At 38.3% G+C, this 21,359-nt stretch overlaps 1 protein-coding gene across 1 annotated transcript in view; it reads left to right on the forward strand.

The window, feature by feature from the left end:
- MYH15 (myosin heavy chain 15) overlaps nucleotides 1–21,359 on the forward strand; it is a 75,410-nt gene that overhangs the window by 40,656 nt on the left and 13,395 nt on the right. The window contains exons 24-37 of the mRNA XM_089692233.1: nucleotides 518–760; nucleotides 875–1,051; nucleotides 1,193–1,338; nucleotides 1,658–1,748; nucleotides 3,070–3,459; nucleotides 4,012–4,138; nucleotides 6,149–6,267; nucleotides 7,698–7,894; nucleotides 11,247–11,596; nucleotides 12,471–12,595; nucleotides 17,958–18,073; nucleotides 18,979–19,171; nucleotides 19,305–19,508; nucleotides 20,251–20,376. Coding sequence (XP_089548359.1) covers nucleotides 518–760; nucleotides 875–1,051; nucleotides 1,193–1,338; nucleotides 1,658–1,748; nucleotides 3,070–3,459; nucleotides 4,012–4,138; nucleotides 6,149–6,267; nucleotides 7,698–7,894; nucleotides 11,247–11,596; nucleotides 12,471–12,595; nucleotides 17,958–18,073; nucleotides 18,979–19,171; nucleotides 19,305–19,508; nucleotides 20,251–20,376 — 2,604 coding nt within the window. The remainder of the gene's footprint in view (nucleotides 1–517; nucleotides 761–874; nucleotides 1,052–1,192; nucleotides 1,339–1,657; nucleotides 1,749–3,069; nucleotides 3,460–4,011; nucleotides 4,139–6,148; nucleotides 6,268–7,697; nucleotides 7,895–11,246; nucleotides 11,597–12,470; nucleotides 12,596–17,957; nucleotides 18,074–18,978; nucleotides 19,172–19,304; nucleotides 19,509–20,250; nucleotides 20,377–21,359) is intronic.

Consider the following 21,359-nt stretch of genomic DNA (forward strand, 5'->3'; position numbering starts at 1 on the left):
TTTACCTAAAAGTCCACTGTGAGTGCAATATGCATATTTATGTGATTTGGGTCTCCCCACTTTGATTGTGTGCATGTTTTCTTTTTATGCTTTAGAAATAATGTCTTCTGATGTCCATTTATCTTTCTTCTCACACCTTAAAAACTTCATCCCATTGAATTCCTATTTAGGCCAGTAGAGAATTCAGCCTGATTATTTTATATACAAAGTTGATCAAGTTACGATTCTGCAAATATGAGTCTAGAAAGAAAAGTTTGTTGCTGGAGTCTCAAAGTATATAAAGATTCAGTATGTGCTCTGGATAATTGTTTTTAGAAATAAAAAAAAATTGTTTTGAACTCATTGGGGAAGAGTCAGAACATCTGTGAGGTTTTTTAAAAAAAAATGTGGTAGACTTCAGCTCTATGTATCAGTCTGCAATATAAAAGATCACAAAAATAAATATTTTGGCACATATACAATATAGAGTAAATACTGTACACTGATTTAATAAACGTATATGTACATTTTATTTTAGGAGCAAGATACTCTGGCTGATGCTGAAGAAAGATGTGATCTACTGATTAAAACAAAGATACAAATGGAGGCCAAAATTAAAGACCTCACAGAACGCATAGAGGATGAAGAAGAAATGAACTCGGAGCTCACTGCTAAGAAAAGGAAACTGGAAGATGAGTGCTCTGAACTCAAGAAAGATATTGATGACCTCGAGATAACACTGGCAAAAGCAGAAAAAGAGAAACATGCAACTGAAAATAAGGTGCGTGTCCCAATCAACATCAACATTTGATCACAGGTGCAGCAATAGTAGACTTATTTATATTACATGAAATTCTTATTAATGAATATACCTATTTTATTATCATCTACTCAGGTCAAAAACTTAACTGAAGAAATGGCAACTCTTGATGAAACCATAACTAAACTAACTAAAGAGAAAAAAGCTCTACAGGAGGCACATCAGCAAACTCTGGATGACCTTCAGGCTGAAGAAGACAAAGTCAACACCCTGACCAAAATGAAAGCTAAGCTAGAACAGCAAGTAGATGATGTAAGATTTTTTCATATATATATATAATGACTGCTTACGAAAATACATGCCAGGGACTATCATCAGAAGGTTCTAGGGTTTTTCCACTCTTATGTTTTAATATAATATATTAATGTGGACACTGAAACTTTTGTATTTTAGCTTGAAGGTTCACTAGAGCAAGAAAAGAAAGTTAGAATGGACCTAGAAAGAGCAAAACGGAAATTGGAGGGGGATCTGAAGTTGACACAGGAGAGTCTAATGGATGCGGAAAATGATAAGCAACAGATGGATGAGAAATTAAAAAAGTAATTTTATTATGTTGTGTATATGTTTCTGTTTGTTCAAAATCCACAAATATGACTTTCCATGGGTCCAGCAATTTGGTACATGTTTTCTTTAGGGCAAAGCACTATTGATGTATAGCACATTGCTAGTAAGAAAATATCTGTTGGTCTTAACAGACAATATTGTGTTTGCTGGATGTAACAGACGAAAGAAACATTATGTAAAACGTTTTCTGTTGGGGATGGAAATACAATTAAGAAGAAATCAAATTTCAGTTAAGTGATGACAGACATATTATTTGTATATTTAAAATAACATTTTGTTTTGCACATTTCCAAGGAAAGAATTTGAAATCAATCAGTTGACATCTAAACTGGAAGATGAACAATCTATAATTACCCAGCTCCAGAAGAAAATAAAAGAACTTCAAGTAAGAAAACAGCAATAATAACCTAACAGTACTGTATCTAAAAGAAGCTACCTATGCACTGATGGAACAAACTAATGATATTTACTAGATGCATTGGGGCTGATTTACTAAGAATAAGGTGAAGCAATAGAAGTTAGACACCAAACTTCACCTAATTGAAGCAATTAAAGTGAAGTTCCACTCAAAAGCACAAGCTCTGCTTATTTGCCTCCTCTTCCCCCCCCCCCCCCCTTACTGCCAAATTAGGCACTTTTTGGGGGGGAGGGGGGAGCTGTCAAAACCAGGTACCCACTTCCAGCTCAGTTCACTGCGGTGAAGTGACCCGGAAGTTCAACCCCCTCCTTGCTCCCGTAGTCTCCTGGGAACTTTCACAAGTCCCAGGAGACTGCCGGACCAATGAGGAGGTGCGTCACAACTTGCGCATGCACAGTGGGCACCAGGCTATGAAGCCACAAGCTGTCACAGCCTGGTGCCCACAGTAGAGATTCCAATGCTATGGAGGACAGAAGGAGAGAAGGGACTGCACTGGTAGGTACATCGCTGGACCCTGGGACAGGTAAGTGTGTGTTTATTAAAAGTCAACAGCTACAGTTTTTGTAGCTTCTGACTTTTAATAAACACAAAAACAGCTGGAACTCCACTTTAAGACCTTGACGTGGTAAACAGAAAAACGTCTTCACATAGGAAATTGTCTGTTAGTAAATGTCAAATAATATGTATACTATAACTAGAATTCAGTTTGAAAATTTACATTATTTCCTGTGTATGTCTATTGTCCAAAACCAATATTCTACTGATACTCTTAAGTTTTTTTACATTGATTTTAAACAGCACCAACACTGCCTCTGTTTACTGTATGCTGGAATAATGAATATGCAGATGTGGGCTCTCTTTTATCGGTATCTCATGCTCATAAAATTTAGAAAATATATTTAATAAAAACACATATGTAGCTAGATTGCAAGTGCTAGTCTGCTTCCCAAAATGCTAGTTGCTTGGCTGTGTCTGGGTTCAGTTTTTCAGTTATAGACACAGAACAAGCATGAAAGTCAGAGAAAAGGGTGAATTTCTTATCACTGTACACCAGCGTAATATAACAGCCAATGAAGTAGTATTTTTGTAAGGTCAGCAATACATCCAACAAAAACTTAAGATGTGTACGTATACAGAACAATGACATTTTGGCAACACGTTTCAGTATTGATCATGCTTCTTGTGGTGAGTGGGTTTTGCTTTGTTACACAGGATTGCAATCTTTTTTTTATTAAATAAGCCCCATAGTGCTCTTGTCATTTTACCTATGATATTGCTTACTTTTTAGGCTCGTATTGAAGAGTTAGAAGAGGAACTGGAAGCTGAACGAGCAGCACGAGCCAAGGTAGAAAAGCAAAGGTCAGATCTCTCCAGAGAATTAGAAGAATTAAGTGAGAGACTAGAAGAGGCTGGGGGAGCAACATCTGCTCAGCTGGAGATGAATAAGAAGAGAGAGGCAGAGTACCTGAAGATGCGCAGGGATCTCGAAGAAGCCACTTTACACCATGAGGCCACAGCAGCTGCTCTCCGGAAGAAGCATGCAGACACAGTTTCAGAGCTTGGAGAGCAAATTGACAACCTTCAGAGAGTCAAGCAAAAGCTAGAGAAAGAGAAGAGCGAACTCAAGCTGGAATCAGATGATTTATCTTCTAACATGGAGCAGCTGGCCAAATCCAAGGTAGATAATATTTTGTTGCACTCATGGTATATCACTATGTGTTGGCTCGTTTCATTGAAATGGATTAATACTAAAGTTATTCTCTAAAGCAACTCTATCAATAAAGTTTTTATTAAAAAAAGAGCTCTTACCTCTCCCATTGCCCACTCTACTGAACACCACTAATGCTGAGATATTATCCCTTGCAGTCTATTCTCAGAGAAACTTTCGAGAGTATCAATCTCCTGTGTCCCCCACTGTGCTAAGTGGTTCTTCCCAGTGACCTCTGATTTAATTGTATTTACTTTATTCATTATATTATATAATTAATTATACCATATAATTATTTAAATCAGACATGCTAGTTCAGGAAAGTGACTTGGTAAACAGGTTTAGCATCACTGCTATAGAACTGGTATATGACACACGAATAAGGTCTGCTTTCATCAGAATCTTGTTTCAGATTCCATTTAAAGGAAAAGTTATGAAATACAGTACTGTAAAGTAATATAACCATAGATATGTACAGTTAATATTTTTATGCCACTAAGGACATTTACATATTTAATACAGGCCATATCAGAAAAACTGTGTCGCACATATGAAGACCAACTTAATGAAGCAAAGGCCAAGTTGGATGAAATGACCCGTCAAACGAATGACCTCACCACTCAAAAAGGAAGACTGCAGACTGAGAATGGTTGGAAAACTTTGTTCTCTAAAATCACTGCTTTAATAGTATTATATAAATTTATAAGAACATTTTAAAATAAGCAGAAAGCAATAAACAAGATAGTTCAATACACTATTACCTACACTTAACTTTCATCCACAGTACTACAGCCCACGCAGAGTAGAAAATAGCAATATGTCTGAAGACGGAAGTATTTTCTTCCATGTCGTGTTGTTTTATAATTTCTCAATAGATCTGGTTTTTTTAAAGAAACGTACCTGCGTGCATAGCAGACTTCGTGTGCCTGCTTATGCCGAAACAGATGGCTTAGAGATTGAAAGTATGAGCTGTATTCTTTTAATGGATTTGCAGACAGTCAGCTCTTAAATGCACAAATGGCACATGTATTTTCAGACTTCAGATTAGGAACATAAAGAGCATATTTGGCAGCTGTTATTTATTGAGTATGTTGCAAACAACAGCTACATCATTAGATGGTGCTGTATGGCTGCTATTATATTAAAGCAAATGTGCTTTATACTATTTTATCTGTTATTCAGACATTCATTTAACTTAAATCATAGGAGTTTATTAACTAAATGTTCACTTAGAAGAATGAAAAATTTAAGCTGTAATCACTTCACTCATCTAATCACATGCAAAGCAATATTCTTTTTTTCAAATTCCTTTGCAGATCATTGGGTATTCAAAAGGAACACTGTTTTACTTTGCTCAAGTAAAAATGCTCAATTTGCAACTAGATCAACTGTCACATACTCGTGATATGTTAATTTAATTGGAATAAACATATTTTTTTAATCATTTGACAGCTTAAAGGTTTTACCCCTTTCAGGACCAGGCCATTATTTTTGCTGTTCAGCACTGCGCTACTTTAACTGGCAATTGCGCGGTTATGCAACACTGTACGCAAATGACATTTTTAGCATTATTTTCACACATATAGTGCTTTCTTTTGAAGGTATATGATCACCACTTGGTTTTTAATTGAAAAAGATTTCTAAAAAATTATATTTTCTAATTTCTGTTATCAAACATATCCAATGAAAATATTTATAAAATCTAATTTCTTCTTAAATTGAGACCAAAATGTATTCTGCTTGTGTCTTTGGTAAAAAAAAATCTCCATAAATGTTTATTAACTGGTTTGTGCGAAAGTTACAGAATCTACAAACTATGGTATACATACTGGAATTTACACAGCTATAGACACTATACTCTAAAGGCGGTGATCAGCGACCTATAGTGGGACTGTGATAGGATGGCTGGCAATCTCGCACTAACAGACACAATCTGGGAGGGTAACTGACACTGACATTGCTAGTGACTCTTATATAGTGATAATACTGTACACTGACTCTGAATTAATGACACTAGCTGGAAAGGGGTTAACATCTGGGGGCAATCAAGGGGTTGTGTGCCTAACATTGTGTAATATGTGCTGCTTTTACTTTACTATCTGGCTCTTTTTTCTCCCTGCTTTGCAGGGAGAAAATACAGCCAGATAGCTGTTTCTATGCACACAGAGTTCTGTGTGTTTGTAAATACTTTGTGTATGATTGGAAACAGCTGATCAGCTGATTTTAGCCAAAATGATTGGCTGAAATCCGCTGCCAAATTCATACTGTGTCCAATCACAGCACAGGTCAGGAGGGGGGGCACACATATACAAGCTGCAAATCCAGAATAAACACTGGATGTAAAAGTGATTGTGCCTGTACCTACAGGTGGTGTTGGCCTTTTAGAAATAAATATGAAGAGCTTGTAGAGTACTATTAGATATAAATCAGTGATTTTATGATATTAAAACCAGGTACATTTCATGGGACAAATCCCAGTAATCATGGAAAACTGGAAATTAGGATTGTCTTCACTCAGAATGCCATGGACTGTAATGTACCTCATTTGTTCTGTGCTAGTTTGTTGGCCTCAACCCCGTGATCCTGTGTTACGCTATCTCACAAATACTTATTATTGTGGAAGTTGAATTATGTATTCTTTTGGAATTCTACCTAACAGGTGAATTTGCAAGACTTCTTGAAGAGAAGGAATCATTAATAAGTCAGTTGTCACGAGGGAAGTCTTCTTTTACTCAACAAATTGAGGATCTGAGAAGACAACTGGAGGAAGAAACAAAGGTATTCCATCGTTAGTTATTTATATCTGATCAGCTTCAACCTTAATACATAAAGATAATCTGGACATAAAAAAATAAAAACATTACTGGTGAAGAGAAGTATTGAAAAGGCTCCCGTTGACAGATAGGTGATGTGATGTTATTCTAGTAAACCAAACCTATAACTCATTTGTAGATAATTGAATACTGTTTTGGAAATAGTATTATTTAGTAACTGTAGTTAAAGGTTATCAGTGTTATAGAAAAAATAGGATTTTTCTATGATTTTACAGATTAAACAAAAATAACTGCTATAAAAATAGTCATTAAGGTACCCATAATTTAACAATGACCCCAGTCATTGGTAACTCTAACTTTTTATCAGGTGTTCATGACTGTGCCTCCAAAATCTTATTAAAACTAATACAAGTTCTGTTTAAAGGAATTTTTTATGTTAGCTAAGTATAACATATTCATGATGATTCAGGCCATGAGAGACCTATTGCTACTTTCCTGGAAAACCAAAATACATTACCTAATGTGGCTACGTAGCAGACCCAACTACTTTGGCAGAATTAAACCTTTTGAAGAACTCTGTCAAGAGCCACAGCTTTTCTAAATTGTATCTCATTGTAACCAACCCAACACATGACTTATCAAAATATGGGAAAAATCTTAAGTTTAAATTTACCCTAGAACATACAGAACATAAAGTTCCATGTTGAACAAAATTCAGGAGTCTGTGTTTAGGATTCTCATATCTGGGTACAGGGTCACAAAGTTTAGACTCTATATATACCCTCATACCTCATCCCTATGCTGGAGATCCAGCCAACATGAAGGTACAATGCTGTACACTTTTGGAAATACCTGGTATTTTGGCTTTCAAGCATTCAAGATAATAGATATAAACTTTGGTTAAAAAAACATGTGGCCTTTCTTCTTCACTCGATTTCAATTCCCAAAATCACTTAAAAAAACTTGCTACTAATCCACCAAAAAAAATGTACCTCCTTGTGCTGGAAACAAACTTCCCCTCTCTCTTAAGTCTTTGGTGTGCCAAAATGAATGAAACCAAAAAACAATGGAAGAGCTTAGGCTAGCTTTAAAAAAAACAATGAGGAACAATTTCACAAGACTTTCAACATTCATAATATCTTGCTTACCTCATTCTAACCACAAAAATACCTTGTCATAGTGCTAAAGTCCTTTCCCATGTATCTAACCCTCCTGAAAAAAGTGGAGTCGTTGCCAGTAAAATGGCAACCAGACAAAGCTTGCTGTTTTTCCAGAGCAAGTTATATGATGAAATCTATCATCTAAACAATTAGTATTAGCAACAATCCCAACTATTTTATTTCCACTAAGAGTCTTAATGTTACTTTGCCATAAAGAATGTTATCCCTTCCCTTCTACATAACCACATTTTATAGTTCCATTTTATTTTCACAGGCCAAAAATGCACTAGCACATGCACTGCAGTCTTCAAGACATGACTGTGACCTCCTACGTGAACAGTTTGATGAAGAGCAGGAAGCTAAATCAGAACTCCAGAGGAATCTTTCAAAATGCAATGCTGAAGTGGCACTTTGGAGGAATAAATATGAAACTGATGCCATTCAGAGGACGGAAGAGTTAGAGGAAGCAAAGTAAGCTGGCAGTTTATTTAATAACCAGTCTTCAAAATTACTGTCACAAGTATTGGACTTATATACTTATCTGCATAAAATTAAAGGAGAAGTACAGCCAAAGATTTTCTGGCTGTACTTTTCCTATGGACCACAGGAGTGCAGTTCATTTTGCACTCCTCTGACCCATTTTGTTGCTGACAGGAAGCTGAATCCCGCTGTCGGCTGACATCACTCAGCTGACCCAGGCTGCGGAAAGATCCGGATTTTAAAGTTGGGATCCACCCCAGAGTCTGGAGCGGCACCTGGCTCAGCATGTCAGCAATCTGCTAACAGCCTGAACCAGCCACTCACTCCCTTTCCACAGCCAGTGAGCTTGGGGGGCAATGCAGAGAGCGGTGACTGACAGTCAATGCTCTCTGCTCAGGGCAGCGGTGAGAACTCAGTGATCAGCAGTCATATGATTGCTGAGCTCTCTCCCTTAGAGCTGGCGGGGAACAGATACAGCATAAGACCAATGCTGCATCCACCTAGGTAAGTAAAATTTGGGAAAAAAACCCAAACAAACTTCTCTTTTAAATGTGTCTCCAAAAAGAATAATATACATAATCTAGCAACATCTCTAAAAACCAAATGGGTGATTACACTCACTAAGTAACAAGTAGATTTGCCCTTTAATTTTTATGAGTAAAATTTACAAAACAGCAAATCAGTTGCAACCAGTTAAAATTAGATTGTGTTTGTTTAGTCTTTTTTTTCTATTTCAATGGTTTTTATTAATTTTTTAAACAGTATAAAACAGAGGCAATAAAACACGCAGGGGCGATCAATGGCACATAAGTTACAAAACATTAATGTAACTGACTATAACAACTAAATGCAGCTGTCCAGTCACACCAAAAACAGAGAGAGAGAGAAAAAGGAAGAAAGAGGAGAGAAAAAAAAAAAAGGGGGGGGCAAAGAGCAGGGGTCCAAGAGCGCCAATACCGAACGCCATTACATCCCCAGACTAGCCGGGGGGAGTGAGGGAAAGGCATATTGCAACCACGGCTCCCATATTTTCAAAAATTTACTTTGGGAGTCGTTGCGGATACTCGATATCTGTTTGTTGAGCATCATAGTGGTCATACGATCCCGCACCCCCTGAAGAGGAACAAACGGACTCTTCCAGGCCTGAGCAATTGTTCTAGTGGTGGATAAAAACAGATAGGAAGCCAACTTCTGCTGGTGAGCCAAGAGGCCCGGTATGGGGCAATGAAGCAAAGCATACCGAGCATCCCGGCGTATGGAGAGATGGAACAAGGTGAAAAGGAGGTCAAACACATGAGACCAAAAACGAAACAGTCTCGGGCATGACCACCAGATATGCAATACATCACCATGATGGCCACAACCCCGAAAACATTGATCACTACAGGCAGGGTTAGCCCGAGCCAACCGAGCCGGAACCCAGTACCAACGAAACAATACCTTATAGGCTGCCTCCAGTGTGGTCGTATTAAATTAGCATTTAGCTATGAGTGACCAGGCCTTATTCCAGTCCTCCGGATCCACAGCCACTCCCAGGTCGTGCTCCCACTGAACAACATATGAAAGAGAAGTATGCGACGAGCGTCTGTTCAGAGCTGCATAAAGAAGGGATATAAGGCCCGGAGCACCCGGACGCTGTTGGAAAAGCTGTTCAAAGGCAAATTTCTGGTACGGGAAAGCAGAAGTACCCCGCAGCGAGAGCAGCCAGTGTCACAATTGAAGATATCGAAAGAATTCCGCCGGGGGGATATTCCGGGATTCCCGAAGAGAGTTCCAGGTGGGAAAGGACTGAAAAATCAAAAAGTGTCGCACCTGCGAAAAACCATTAGTCACCCACCAAGAAAACGCCCCTAGGTGATCTAAACCCGGTGGGAAAAGAGGGTTGTTAATAATTGGGAGCAAAGGCAGAAAAGGTGACATCAGGCCACCAGAATAACGTACCGAGTCCCAAACTTGTAGGCCATGAAGTAACATCGGACTCAGTGCCATAGGGCGCAGGGCAGGGGGAAGCCATAGAAGCGTCGACAGTGTGATAGGGGCACAATTAGGTAGTTCCAACAGGACCCAGAGGGGGACGTCGGAAGAGGCGTGCAACATAGACAGCGGGGCAATCTGGCTCGCTTGATAATACTTAGTCACATTAGGCACCCCAAGACCACCCTGAAGTCTATGGGCAAAAAGCGTACTTTTGGATACTCTGGGGTGCTTATCGGCCCAGATAAAATGCATTAACTTCACCTGAAGCAACCAAAGAAAATGAGGGGGAACCCGCACCGGGAGTGTGCGAAAATAATACAACAATTTCGGCAAGATGGTCATTTTCACCGAATTAACCCGTCCTATCCAAGACAGGTGCGGAAATTGCCAAGAATGCATAAGAGAGGATAGAGAGCTAAGCAATGGATAATAATTTGCAGCAAACAAGGAGTCATAAGTGGGGGTCAAGCGAATGCCTAAGTATTCAAGAGAAGAGGAAGCCCATTTGTAAGGGAAATGGGATTGTAGGCGCGAAACCAAATCTGAAGCCAAAGTAATATTGAGGGCGACAGTCTTATCCAAGTTGATACGGAGACCCGAAATCAAGGAGAAGCGCTCAAGAACCTGTTGCAAATTAGGAAGCGTCGTCAGGGGGTTAGTAAGAGTCAGGAGTTCAGTTTGAACTCCTGTCCCGCGTAAGGAACCCCCGATACATTGCAATTGGTCCGAAGCGCCAAAGCCAAAGAGCGCTGGGGACAGGGCGCAACCCTGTCTCGTCCCTCGCCCCTCGCCCAATAGGAAACGGATTTGAAAAATACGTTTAGTCTTTTTTTTAATACAGCAGAGTAAAATGCAAAATATGTTTAAAGGATAAGTTCACCTTTCATAACATGTTACATGTTACACCCATATTCAGCATGTAACATGTAACATGTTACGATCAGACCGGTCCCCACTCCCCTGCTTTGACAGCTAGAGGGGGATCTTCTCCCCCCCTCTTGCTAGCTGTCAAATTGACAAAAAAGTCACCACCTACCCGGCCGCGTCACTCATTCACTGTCCTCTGTCCTCCATGAATAGTCCTTCAATAGTCCTTCATTCATACTTCCTGTCAGTACACAGTATCTGCTTGCTTGTACATCCTGTATGGGCAAGCAGATATTCTGACAGGTCTGTAGGAGACCTGCATGGAACCAGTGATCTGCTGATCGCTGGTGCAATGCTTTACAGGTTCCTGCAGACAAAATTAATAAATTAACATTTTTTTACTTGCAAAAAAATGTGCTTTTATTATTTTTTACTAAAAGGTGAACTCATCCTTTAAATAAGCTTGTCCATATATTTAATTCTCTGTCTCTGTCCATAGGAAAAAGCTAGCTATACGCCTCCAAGAGGCTGAAGAAGCAGTTGAGGCAGCTAATGCAAAGTGTGCATCTCTGGAAAAAACCAAGCATCGTCTGCAGAGTGAACTGGAAGACATAATGATTGATCTGGAGAAATCCAATGCTGCTGCTGCTGCCATGGACAAGAAGCAAAGGAACTTTGACAAGATTCTAGCTGACTGGAAACAGAAGTATGAGGAAGCCCAGGCTGAACTGGAAGCTTCACAAAAGGAGGCCCGCAGCCTCAGCACAGAGCTCTTCAAATTGAAGAATGCCTATGAAGAAGTCTTAGATAACTTGGAAACTGTGAAGAGGGAAAACAAAAATCTGCAAGGTAGCCACCTTGCTTGATAACAGAAAATAATTATTAAAAGCATAGGTTTACTTTATGATAGACATTTTTAGGCAGATTGAACTTAAGAAGAAAGAGAAAACTTTTATCAAAGCTGTGTTATATATGCAGTTACTGTTTGCGTGCAACATATTTCTGACCTATAAGGATCTATCATCAGGTCAGCATTGTAATAGGCTACATTGATAGAAATAATGAGAATTGTGATCAGAATCTGCCATTTACTTTTTATAACCCTTGTACCCTCCGCTTTACCAATGCATTTCCCAGTTCCTACCTGAAATTATGCTACTTCTATCACACTCAAGGGAGTCTTATGTCTTCTTTATGTATGAAAAACATTAAAGCGACCATGTCTAAAAAAAGAAGTCCTGTAATAGTAGAACTATTCTAACCTCTCTGGTGGCCTATGTCTTCTACCTTTTCTCAGTTCTAGCACTGCAGTCTCCAGCAGACTCTTTGGCATTGAACACTCCTGGGAGTGTCAGGTACCCTTGTCTCCTGCCTTTTACCATAGTTCCATCCTCTGGCTGCAGTGCTGAAAAGGTAGGAGACATGACCTACCAGAAATGTGAGAATAAGAGCTCCTCTCTTGAAGGGCACCTTTACTTTTTTTTACCATGACAATATTACTTTAACCTAAAATAAAGGGTAAATCTAAAAAATAGTTCATAATGCCTATTACATATGGGTGGACATGGAAACTCAGGTACAGAGATCTTGTTGGCAGGACATAGAAGATAGTTAAATAGCTAGTGGGAAGTTTAAACTATAGAGCAGATTGTAAAACTGTAACATCACTTTGATCAAATGTGAGAAGATTGTTCATTTATTACAAATCTCTATTCCATTTCAGAGGAGATTTCAGACCTGACTGATCAGATCAGTGAAGGTAACAAGAGTCTGCATGAAGTAGAAAAGGTGAAGAAACAGGTAGAGCAGGAGAAGTCAGAGGTACAGCTGGCTCTGGAAGAAGCGGAGGTGAGACCAACAATAATCCAAGGAATTTATTCTCTCATAGAGCCTAACTTTTCTTGCAGCGACTGTTAAAAACACCCATAATCCGCTAGATGGGGCACTACATAAAGACAGCACTAGTTGTTGCCATTTGTAAACTTTCATCTTCCAGGAATATGAAACTTTTGAGTTACAGCTAGATCTCAGCGAACAAGTCTGACTAGACTAGATAAATAATATAGGTCACCTAATGGCAATTGCTGTATGTTTCTATTGAGATAAACAAATTATATAGAAAAAAGGCTATGAATATCAGTATTATAATACCCAAAAGTGACAAATTCAGTTTTTTATTTGTTTTGCTGACAAACAAAACTATGCAGTAGTATTTAAATGACTCAGGAACTCCATTGGTGAGCTATCGCTAACAGAAGTTGGCCTAACTGCTGCATCTAGAATTTGTATCTCACAGACACATTAGTGTGACAGGTAGAATGAGTTCTACATTTTGACTGCTCATGGTAGGATCAGGTAGAGGATCATTTACTTATTACACACTTCAATATACTTTTTAACCTCTTCTTGCCGGCACCTCCCTGCCCTTTAAGAGTTTCAGAAGCTGGGAGGCGGGCGGAGTTTTAGGGTCATGTGACCACCGTGATTCGCCGTCACGGTGGGCACATGATCGGAAAAGGTCCTGATCGAAAGGGGAGATCAGGACCTTTTCTGTGAGTCACGGACATACTGTATGCGCTGGGAGTGCACAGGGCGCGCGCTCTCTGAACATATGTATTTTTTTAAGGCAAATTTGTCTTTATTAGATTTTAGATTTGTCTTTATTAGATTTTGTATCAAATGAAACAATATATAGCAAGAAAATAATAAGAACATCGACAATGGAATGGGCAAAAACAACAACATAGGTATGAGTATGATCCATGGGGATGAAGGAAGATGAATCCAAACATAGATACAAGGGGGGCATCTCCAGACAGGCGGTATTCAACAATAATGAGATAATTCCATAAAACCAAGAGAATACACCCAGACAGAGAGGAAAAGGAGAGAAGAAAAAAAAAAGGGGGGGGAAGGAAAGGATATTCAAGGAAGAGAGGAAAGAAAAAGAAGAGGGTCGGGAGACGAGCATGGCAACAAGTAGAGACAAGGTGATCATCCATCAGTATCGCATTAGAATGACCCCACCGGCTGCACCCCAATACGGACCACAGGGCCACACCGATGAACATGCTAAAATGAAAAAGACTCGGGGGAGTAGGGCTCAACTCCGTTAAGGCACGACAGGGGAACACAAATCTCGGAGAGACAAAGAGGAGGAGAAATGGAGCCAGACCAACCACAGCAACTTATGTTCATTGGCAAATGCCAGCGTTTCCTCCATACGCATGGTATCATTAAGTACATGTATTTTTTAATTGCACGCAAATATGCGGCTGCTCGGCGTCAAGGCCGAGAGGCCGCATATTTGTGTACGCTCGGCGTCAGGGGGTTAAATAGTATGAGTAATTTTTCATTGGTTAAGAAGGGGTGCATTTCATAAATGTTATGGAAGTGAAGGTGACAAGATTTAGACAGTGATTGGATGTGGGGCTGAAAATAGAGGTCAGAGTCTGGGATTACAGCACCCTGGCATGAATGGAGAGAAGAGCAGAGGTGCTATTCATCTCATTGGGAAAGTCAAGGGAGGGGGCATGGGAGGAGGAGGAAATGTTATGAGCTCAGTAGTTTTTGGGGGTCAGGAGTAGAGAGATATATTTGTGTGTCATCAGCATAAAGATTATATTGGAAGCCATGCAAGGATATCAACTGATTAAAGGAGGAGGTGTAGACAAGAGGATAGAATGGGTCCCAGGACAGAACCTTGGGGGACTTCTAAGGAAAGGGAAAGAAAAAAGAGATAGAGTTGTAGGAAGTACTGAAGGAAGACTAAATTAGGTAGGAGGAGAACCTCTAAAGAGCAGAGTTTTGGAGGCCAAGGGAGTGGAGTTTTTTTTAGGAGGATGTCAACTGTGTCAAAGGCATCAGACAGGTCTAATAATAAAAATAATGAGTAGTAGTTATTGGTTTCAGCTAGACATTTACAGAACAAAAAAATAAATTTTGTTTTGTTATTTAAATAATTTAATTTAGTTACATTCATTTAATTCATTTTCAGATCAAATCGAAAAGTATTGAATCAGCATTCAAATTTATTCTATTAGAAATTCACATTGCTGAAGACAGTTATATATATTGTTTTATTCTATTCTGTTGTTTTTTAAAAAAAATTTCTTTTATTTTTTATTCTATTCTTTTCTATTCTATTTCGTTTCTATTCTATTCTAATATATTCTATTCAAATTTATGCTATTCGAAATTCGAGTTTTAGAAGATGGTTATATTTCATTTTATTCTATTGTCTTTTCTATTCTATGCTAATCTATTCTATTCAAATTCAAATCTATTCTATTTGAAATTCAAATTTCGGAAGACGGTTATGTTGTTTCTATTTTGTTCTATTGTTTTTTCCATTCTATTCTTTTATTTTCTATTCTATTCTATTTTAATCTATTCTATTTGAACTCAAATTTATTCTATTTGAAATTCAAGTTTTGGAAGATGGTTATAGTCTATTTTATTTTATTCTATACTATTGGTTTTTGTTTTCAATTCTATTCTATTGTTTTCTGTTCTGTTTTACTTTTTATTCTCTTCTTTTCTATTCTATTCCCTTATTTTCTATTCTATTTCATTCTGTTCTTTTATTTTCTATTCTATTGTGTTCTGTTTTACTCTATTTTATTTTATTTTCTGTTCCATTCTATTCTTTTCTATTCTATTCCTTTAGTTTTGTTTCTTTTTATTCTATTCTTTTATCTTCTATTTTATTCTGTTCTGTTTTACTCTCTTTCATTTCTTTTTTCTCTATTCTATTTTTTCAATTCCTTTATTTTCTATTCTATTTTATTCTATTCTTTTTTTCAAATTCAATTTCATTTTCTAATTCTATTCAGATTTCGGACAAAATTTTGTTTCATTATTTCAGATTCGTTTAAATTTGTTACTATTGTAATCCGGAAATTTGGATACATCAGACTCTCCGAAGTACAAAATTTCCATCCGAATTTCAATTTGGAACAAAACGACCCGCACATGTCTAATGTAGTTTCAGCAGTTAGTAAGCTGTTCGTGACTTTTAGAGGGTCAGTTTTTGTGAAGTGTTGAGGACACGAAGGTTGTTATCAGTGATGACTTAGATGGTTGTAGACTAGGCATTCTAGAAGTTTGGAGGTAAACAGAAGCAAGGAGATGGGTCTTAGGTTGTTCAGATTCGTGGGGTCCAGTGAAGGATTTTTTTAATATTGGAGTGGCCAGTGCATGTTTTAGAGCAGAAGGAAAGATGCCACTAGAGAGGAAGAGAAGTGAGCGTACAATAGTACAAGAAGGTAATTAAAGTAATTGTGAGAGAATGAGGTCCAAGGGAATGGTGTTAAGATGGGCATCAGAGAAAAGTTTACCAACCTCCTCTGTAGTGACGGCGTCAAAAGTGGGCAGTATTGAGTATGGTGGTAGACAAGGTCAGGAGAATTTATGAAGGGTGTTGTAGACACCCTTTAGAATTCCATTGGGGCACAGCACCCAGTTCTGGTGCTTGTGCCCAATATAAGTACAGTACCTGTCACAGACAAGTACACAAATTTGTCTGTGTCTGCATTGGGGAAGGAGTGTACACACTGAACACTCCTTCTCCTGTGCATTCCCACCTTCCTCCATGGCCTCTGTGTCCATCACCCTATAAGGGACTTGACTTGAGAATTTTTATACTATGGGTCGGCAAAACTGAGAGACTAGTTCCCCCTCAGGTCCACTACACTTTTCATTGAAAGCGCATGAGATGGAATGGATCCAGAGAAACTATTTAGTCCAGTAACGGCTTTCGAATCCTCCCACTGCTATTCACTATCACTCAAAAGTGACGCAGACCTAATGGGGAACTAGTCTCTTTGTTCTCCATCAGGCTGCACCCACCCAGTGATGCTCATTTGCTAAATATGAGCATTGGCCATATTTGGGTAATGGCATTAGCTGTAACCCCAGCCCTTTGCTTACATGACAGCTAAATGAGACAGGGGATATAACAATGTGTGAGAATCTATTATATACATTATATATATATATATATATATATATACATACATACACACACAGTGTGTATATATATATATATATATATATATATATATATATATATATAACAGCTTCCCAGCACAGGCATGCCTACTCTAAGTAGGCACGCCAGATCAGAGTTGGTCTTACTTACCTCCAGTTTCCTAAGCTGAGAACTGACGGTAATTCTTTAAGAATTGCTGCCATAGTGGTAGCTTCTTAAAGTGGCAGTAGTAAGAGCTGCCTAGATTTGGCACACGTGTAGGTAAATGTTACTGATATATGCTTGCTTGAATTAGGTGCAGGTAGTTTTTACGGATACTACTGCCAGAAAACGGTTGTTTGAGCAATATTGAATTCCCCTCTGTATTTTAATTAAGGGAAACAACTGGAAAGTGAAGATTTCATCACAAATTGCATATATCTTGTTGTTAAAATGATTGGCAAAGTACTGGGCAGTGAAAATGTTACTGGGTGGTGGCAGTGGGGAACTAAGTAGAGAGTTAAAAGCAGAAAAGAGTTGATGAGGACTGGGTGAAAGAGTGTTAATGAGACCGATGAAATAGGTCTATTTGGCAGCAGGGAGGAAGAAGTTATATTTTAGGAGACTGTATTTATACAGGGCAAAATACTGCCAGGGACCTAGTTTTACGCCACACTCCCTCAAGAGTGCGACTATATCTTTCGAGACCTCTGGTGTTGTCTGTTTGCCAGGGCTATAGTGGTCAGGGCCCAATTCTATGTATAGTGAGGGGAGCAAGTGTGTCCAGGGAGGAAGAGAGTGAGCTGTTGTACACACAATTAGCCAGGTGAGGGCAGGACAAGGGAGAGATTGTGTCATAGAGATAGTCAGTAGCAGAACAGACAGGAGAAGGTTTAAAGTGGTGAAGGTTTCTGATGATAACTGCTTGCTGGTTGGAGAGATAGAGGGTTGAAGACAGGGAGAGTGTGGAACTGATAAGGTTGTGATCAGAGGAAAAGGGAGTGTTGGAGAGATTGCAAGGAGTGCAGAGGTGGGAGACTACAAGGTCAAAGTTGTTGCTATCAGACTGGGTAGGAGTTTGTGTCCATTGTGTTAGGTCAAAAGATGAGGTTAGTTTTAGAAACTGAGAGGTAGCCGATGTGTTAGCATTAAAAGGTATGGTAAAACCACCAAATTATATTACTTTTTTATAACAGCCATTTAGTAATATGACGGACTTCTGTTTTATGTTATTACTAGGGTGCACTAGAACATGAGGAAAGCAAAACCCTTCGATTTCAACTGGAACTATCTCAAATAAAATCAGAATTTGAAAGAAAATTGGCTGAAAAAGATGAAGAGACAGAAAATATCAGGTACTTCTGTTATAGGGTTAGGCATGTTTATTATTTACTGTGTGTGGGGGTGTCAAAGATGACCCATGGCTGTCAAGCAAAGTCTGTTAAAGCAATGGAGTCCCTATCTGTGCCTAAAGGAAATTTCTGTGCACTGCAACACTTTATTCATGGTGTGAATACCTTAAAAGTAGGTGGCAGTTTGGGTGTGTTAAGTTGTTAAATATTGCTTCAAATTTTTCAATTTGGCTAAAACAATCATTCTATAGGGTTCACTTTAAGAATTGGATGGTAGATAGATGATTGAATATATTTTGAATATATTTTTAACCTGCAGTTAAACATTCTTTGGTTGTCATAGCACTACCCCACTCTTCTTTATTCATTTTTAAGAGGTAGACTTGGATAAAACATCAATTTGGTGCAAGATGCATTAGAGGATGTGAACTATGCAGATTGACACTGCTGCTCTCCTTCTGAGAATGCCGTTTTCCTGTCTTCATGCTGACCTTTCTGAAATAATAACTTTCAAATCACTGACTTGGAACAAGTATAAAGATCAGGAAAGTCAATAAATCGGGAGTCCTTACCGGTTTACTTGTTCTAGATCAACTACTCAGAGTATTTAAGCAAGTGTAATGAGAGACAGGCAACTAGCATATTCTGATTGTCTATGGAAGCCTTTCAAGTTGCTGTCATTTTGTTTCCTTCAAAAATCAGTCTGGGAACCAACAAAACAGGCGAAGCTGATCTAGTATAATTTAGTCTTTGATGGAAAAAATTGTTGCATTAAACAAAATGAAATACAGTTTTATTGCAAGTAGGTAATACATATGAATTAACATACATTAACCATTTACCTTTTATGAATTTGAAATTTGCTATAACAAAGTACGTTATTCTTACATTACTATGTCGCACATTAGGAGAAACCAACAGCGAATTATTGAATCATTACAATCTAACTTGGATGCAGAAGCCAAGAGCAGAAATGAAGCCACCAGGTTGAAGAAAAAGATGGAAGGAGACCTGAATGAAATGGAAATTCAGCTAAGCCACGCTACTCGTCAGGCTACAGATGCAACAAAAGCCATGCGAAATCTACAGGCCCATATCAAGGTATGTAAATTACTAACTGAATTATAACTACAAACTAATACTAAGAAAATATCATGGTTTGGTTAAACAATAAAAATATGTCACAGGAAACAAAAATGATCAATCCAATTGTTTTTTCATTTCCTTTTACTAGGACCTTCAAGTCCAGCTGGATGACACCCTTCACCTTTCTGAGGACCTCAAGGAACAAGCAGCAGTCAGTGACAGGCGAAACAATCTGCTTCAGGCTGAGCTGGATGAATTAAGAGCAGGACTGGACCAGACAGAACGAGCAAGAAAGCTGGCAGAGCAGGAACTACTGGAAGCTTCAGAAAGGGTCAACCTGCTACATTCACAGGTCCCAAATCTGTTTACAATTATTTGATGAGATTGTAGGTAGTGTTTCTTCTTTTGAGATGTTCAAACTAAGCTGATCTATCTTAAATATTCAGGGCTTGTTTTTGGAAATACAGAGAACACCTGCCCATAGTAAAAAACCTTTGTTGGAGCAATGATTTGATCTATATTATTCATCCATTTGTTCCTTTTTTTGTTCTAACAGTAGCCTAAATTTACTGTATAGTGATTATGCATATATTTACTTTATTTATTATGGTCACAACTGCACATTTTATTTTTGGTTAGGTAAATATGAAATATATTTGAATATTCTGTATTTTAATTTTCTAGCAGAATATAGAGCTAGAGCTTGGGGCTCATTTTTACATGTTTGACTTTTTACTAATTTTATCAACTATAGCTTCACCATATTAACAAAATTAAGGGAACGCTCTCTTTCCCCTTAGTGCATTAACCGTAATGAGTCAGATGTGTACAAATTGCCTAGTTCAAAGTTTTAGAAAGAGGTAGCCTGCAAGCAAACATTTTCTGCTATTAAATGGGTTTTTTTGCAATAAAAATAGGAGATCAGTATTTGTAATGTAAAGGACCCAGTAAATATTAATGACATCCTATTTGTAACACATGTCCATTGAATGCACACCTCTACAGTGCATACTTTTTCTAAATACAGATTATGTAAAATACTACTGTTTCCAATTTCAATGTTATGATGTATTCTGGAAAACGTCTCTCTGCAGAATACAAGTCTGATCAACCAGAAGAAAAAGTTGGAGAGTGACTTGTCCCACATGCAGAGTGAAGTAGAAGAGGCCATTCAGGAATGCCGAAATGCAGAAGACAAAGCCAAAAAAGCCATCACTGATGTGAGTCATGGCCACTTTCTATTCACATGATCTCCATGGCAGTGTGTTGCAGCTTTTTGATATGAACACTGTTCTTGTAATCATCAATACAAACTAATAGTTGTGCAAGCAGATTTTTGTAGAGCAGAAACGTAAGTATTTACATTACATACTAAAACCTAACCCTTACCTATAACCTTAAAATTATTATAAAACATTATTCACACATTTCAAATACAAAATACAACAATGCAGACTAATTTAAAAACAATTAAAGTTTGTTTCACATGTTCTGAATACCATAGCGCATAGCAGAAGTGTAGCTTCTGCATTTTGTCTACTTTCTGAAAGTTTGGGTCACATAAAGCAGTACAGTCATTGGATTTGTGGGAGTGTGTTTCAAACAGGCAAACAGCTCCTGCTTATGATGCCACTGCAGTATTCATACACTACTTCTCCCATCAGCCCCACCAATGAACTTATCATGAAGATATGCATGAGCATTCTTTTGTGTGCTATGTTTAGGCAGAAACATTAACAACAGTCTTACCCGTGTAACAGTCAAGATTTTGGCTCCCATTTGACATGGAAATAAGCCAAGTTGAGTTTTACGGGAAGCCACAGGGGAATATTATGGGCCAGACAAAAAATAGATTAGGTACAGTGGGGCCAAACTGCACACAGCTATTTCAGTTTTTTTTACCATCATCATAACAATGTATGGAAACTAAAGGTTCTATGAAGTAGGGCTTGGGATTCAATGAGAAAGTATAACCCAGAATGATATGGTGAGAAGGGATGAAAGGAACCAAAAAGCCTTCCACTGAAATAGTGCAGAGCACAGTAGAGTCTTCTTAAAGCCTGTGTCAGTTACATATCTAGACCTCACAGACAGTCCGATATTATTTTAACTATGCTTTCTCCTGGTGAAATGTAGCACTTCCTTTCCAGTCTGTATTCCCTACATTCTCTTATGCACCCCCAGTTACCCATCTGCATCTAAA

Source organism: Staurois parvus, unplaced genomic scaffold (assembly GCF_062004578.1).
Source record: "Staurois parvus isolate SC_StPar_1 unplaced genomic scaffold, SC_StPar_1.0 ptg000580l, whole genome shotgun sequence".
In the NCBI taxonomy this organism is placed as follows: domain Eukaryota; kingdom Metazoa; phylum Chordata; class Amphibia; order Anura; family Ranidae; genus Staurois; species Staurois parvus.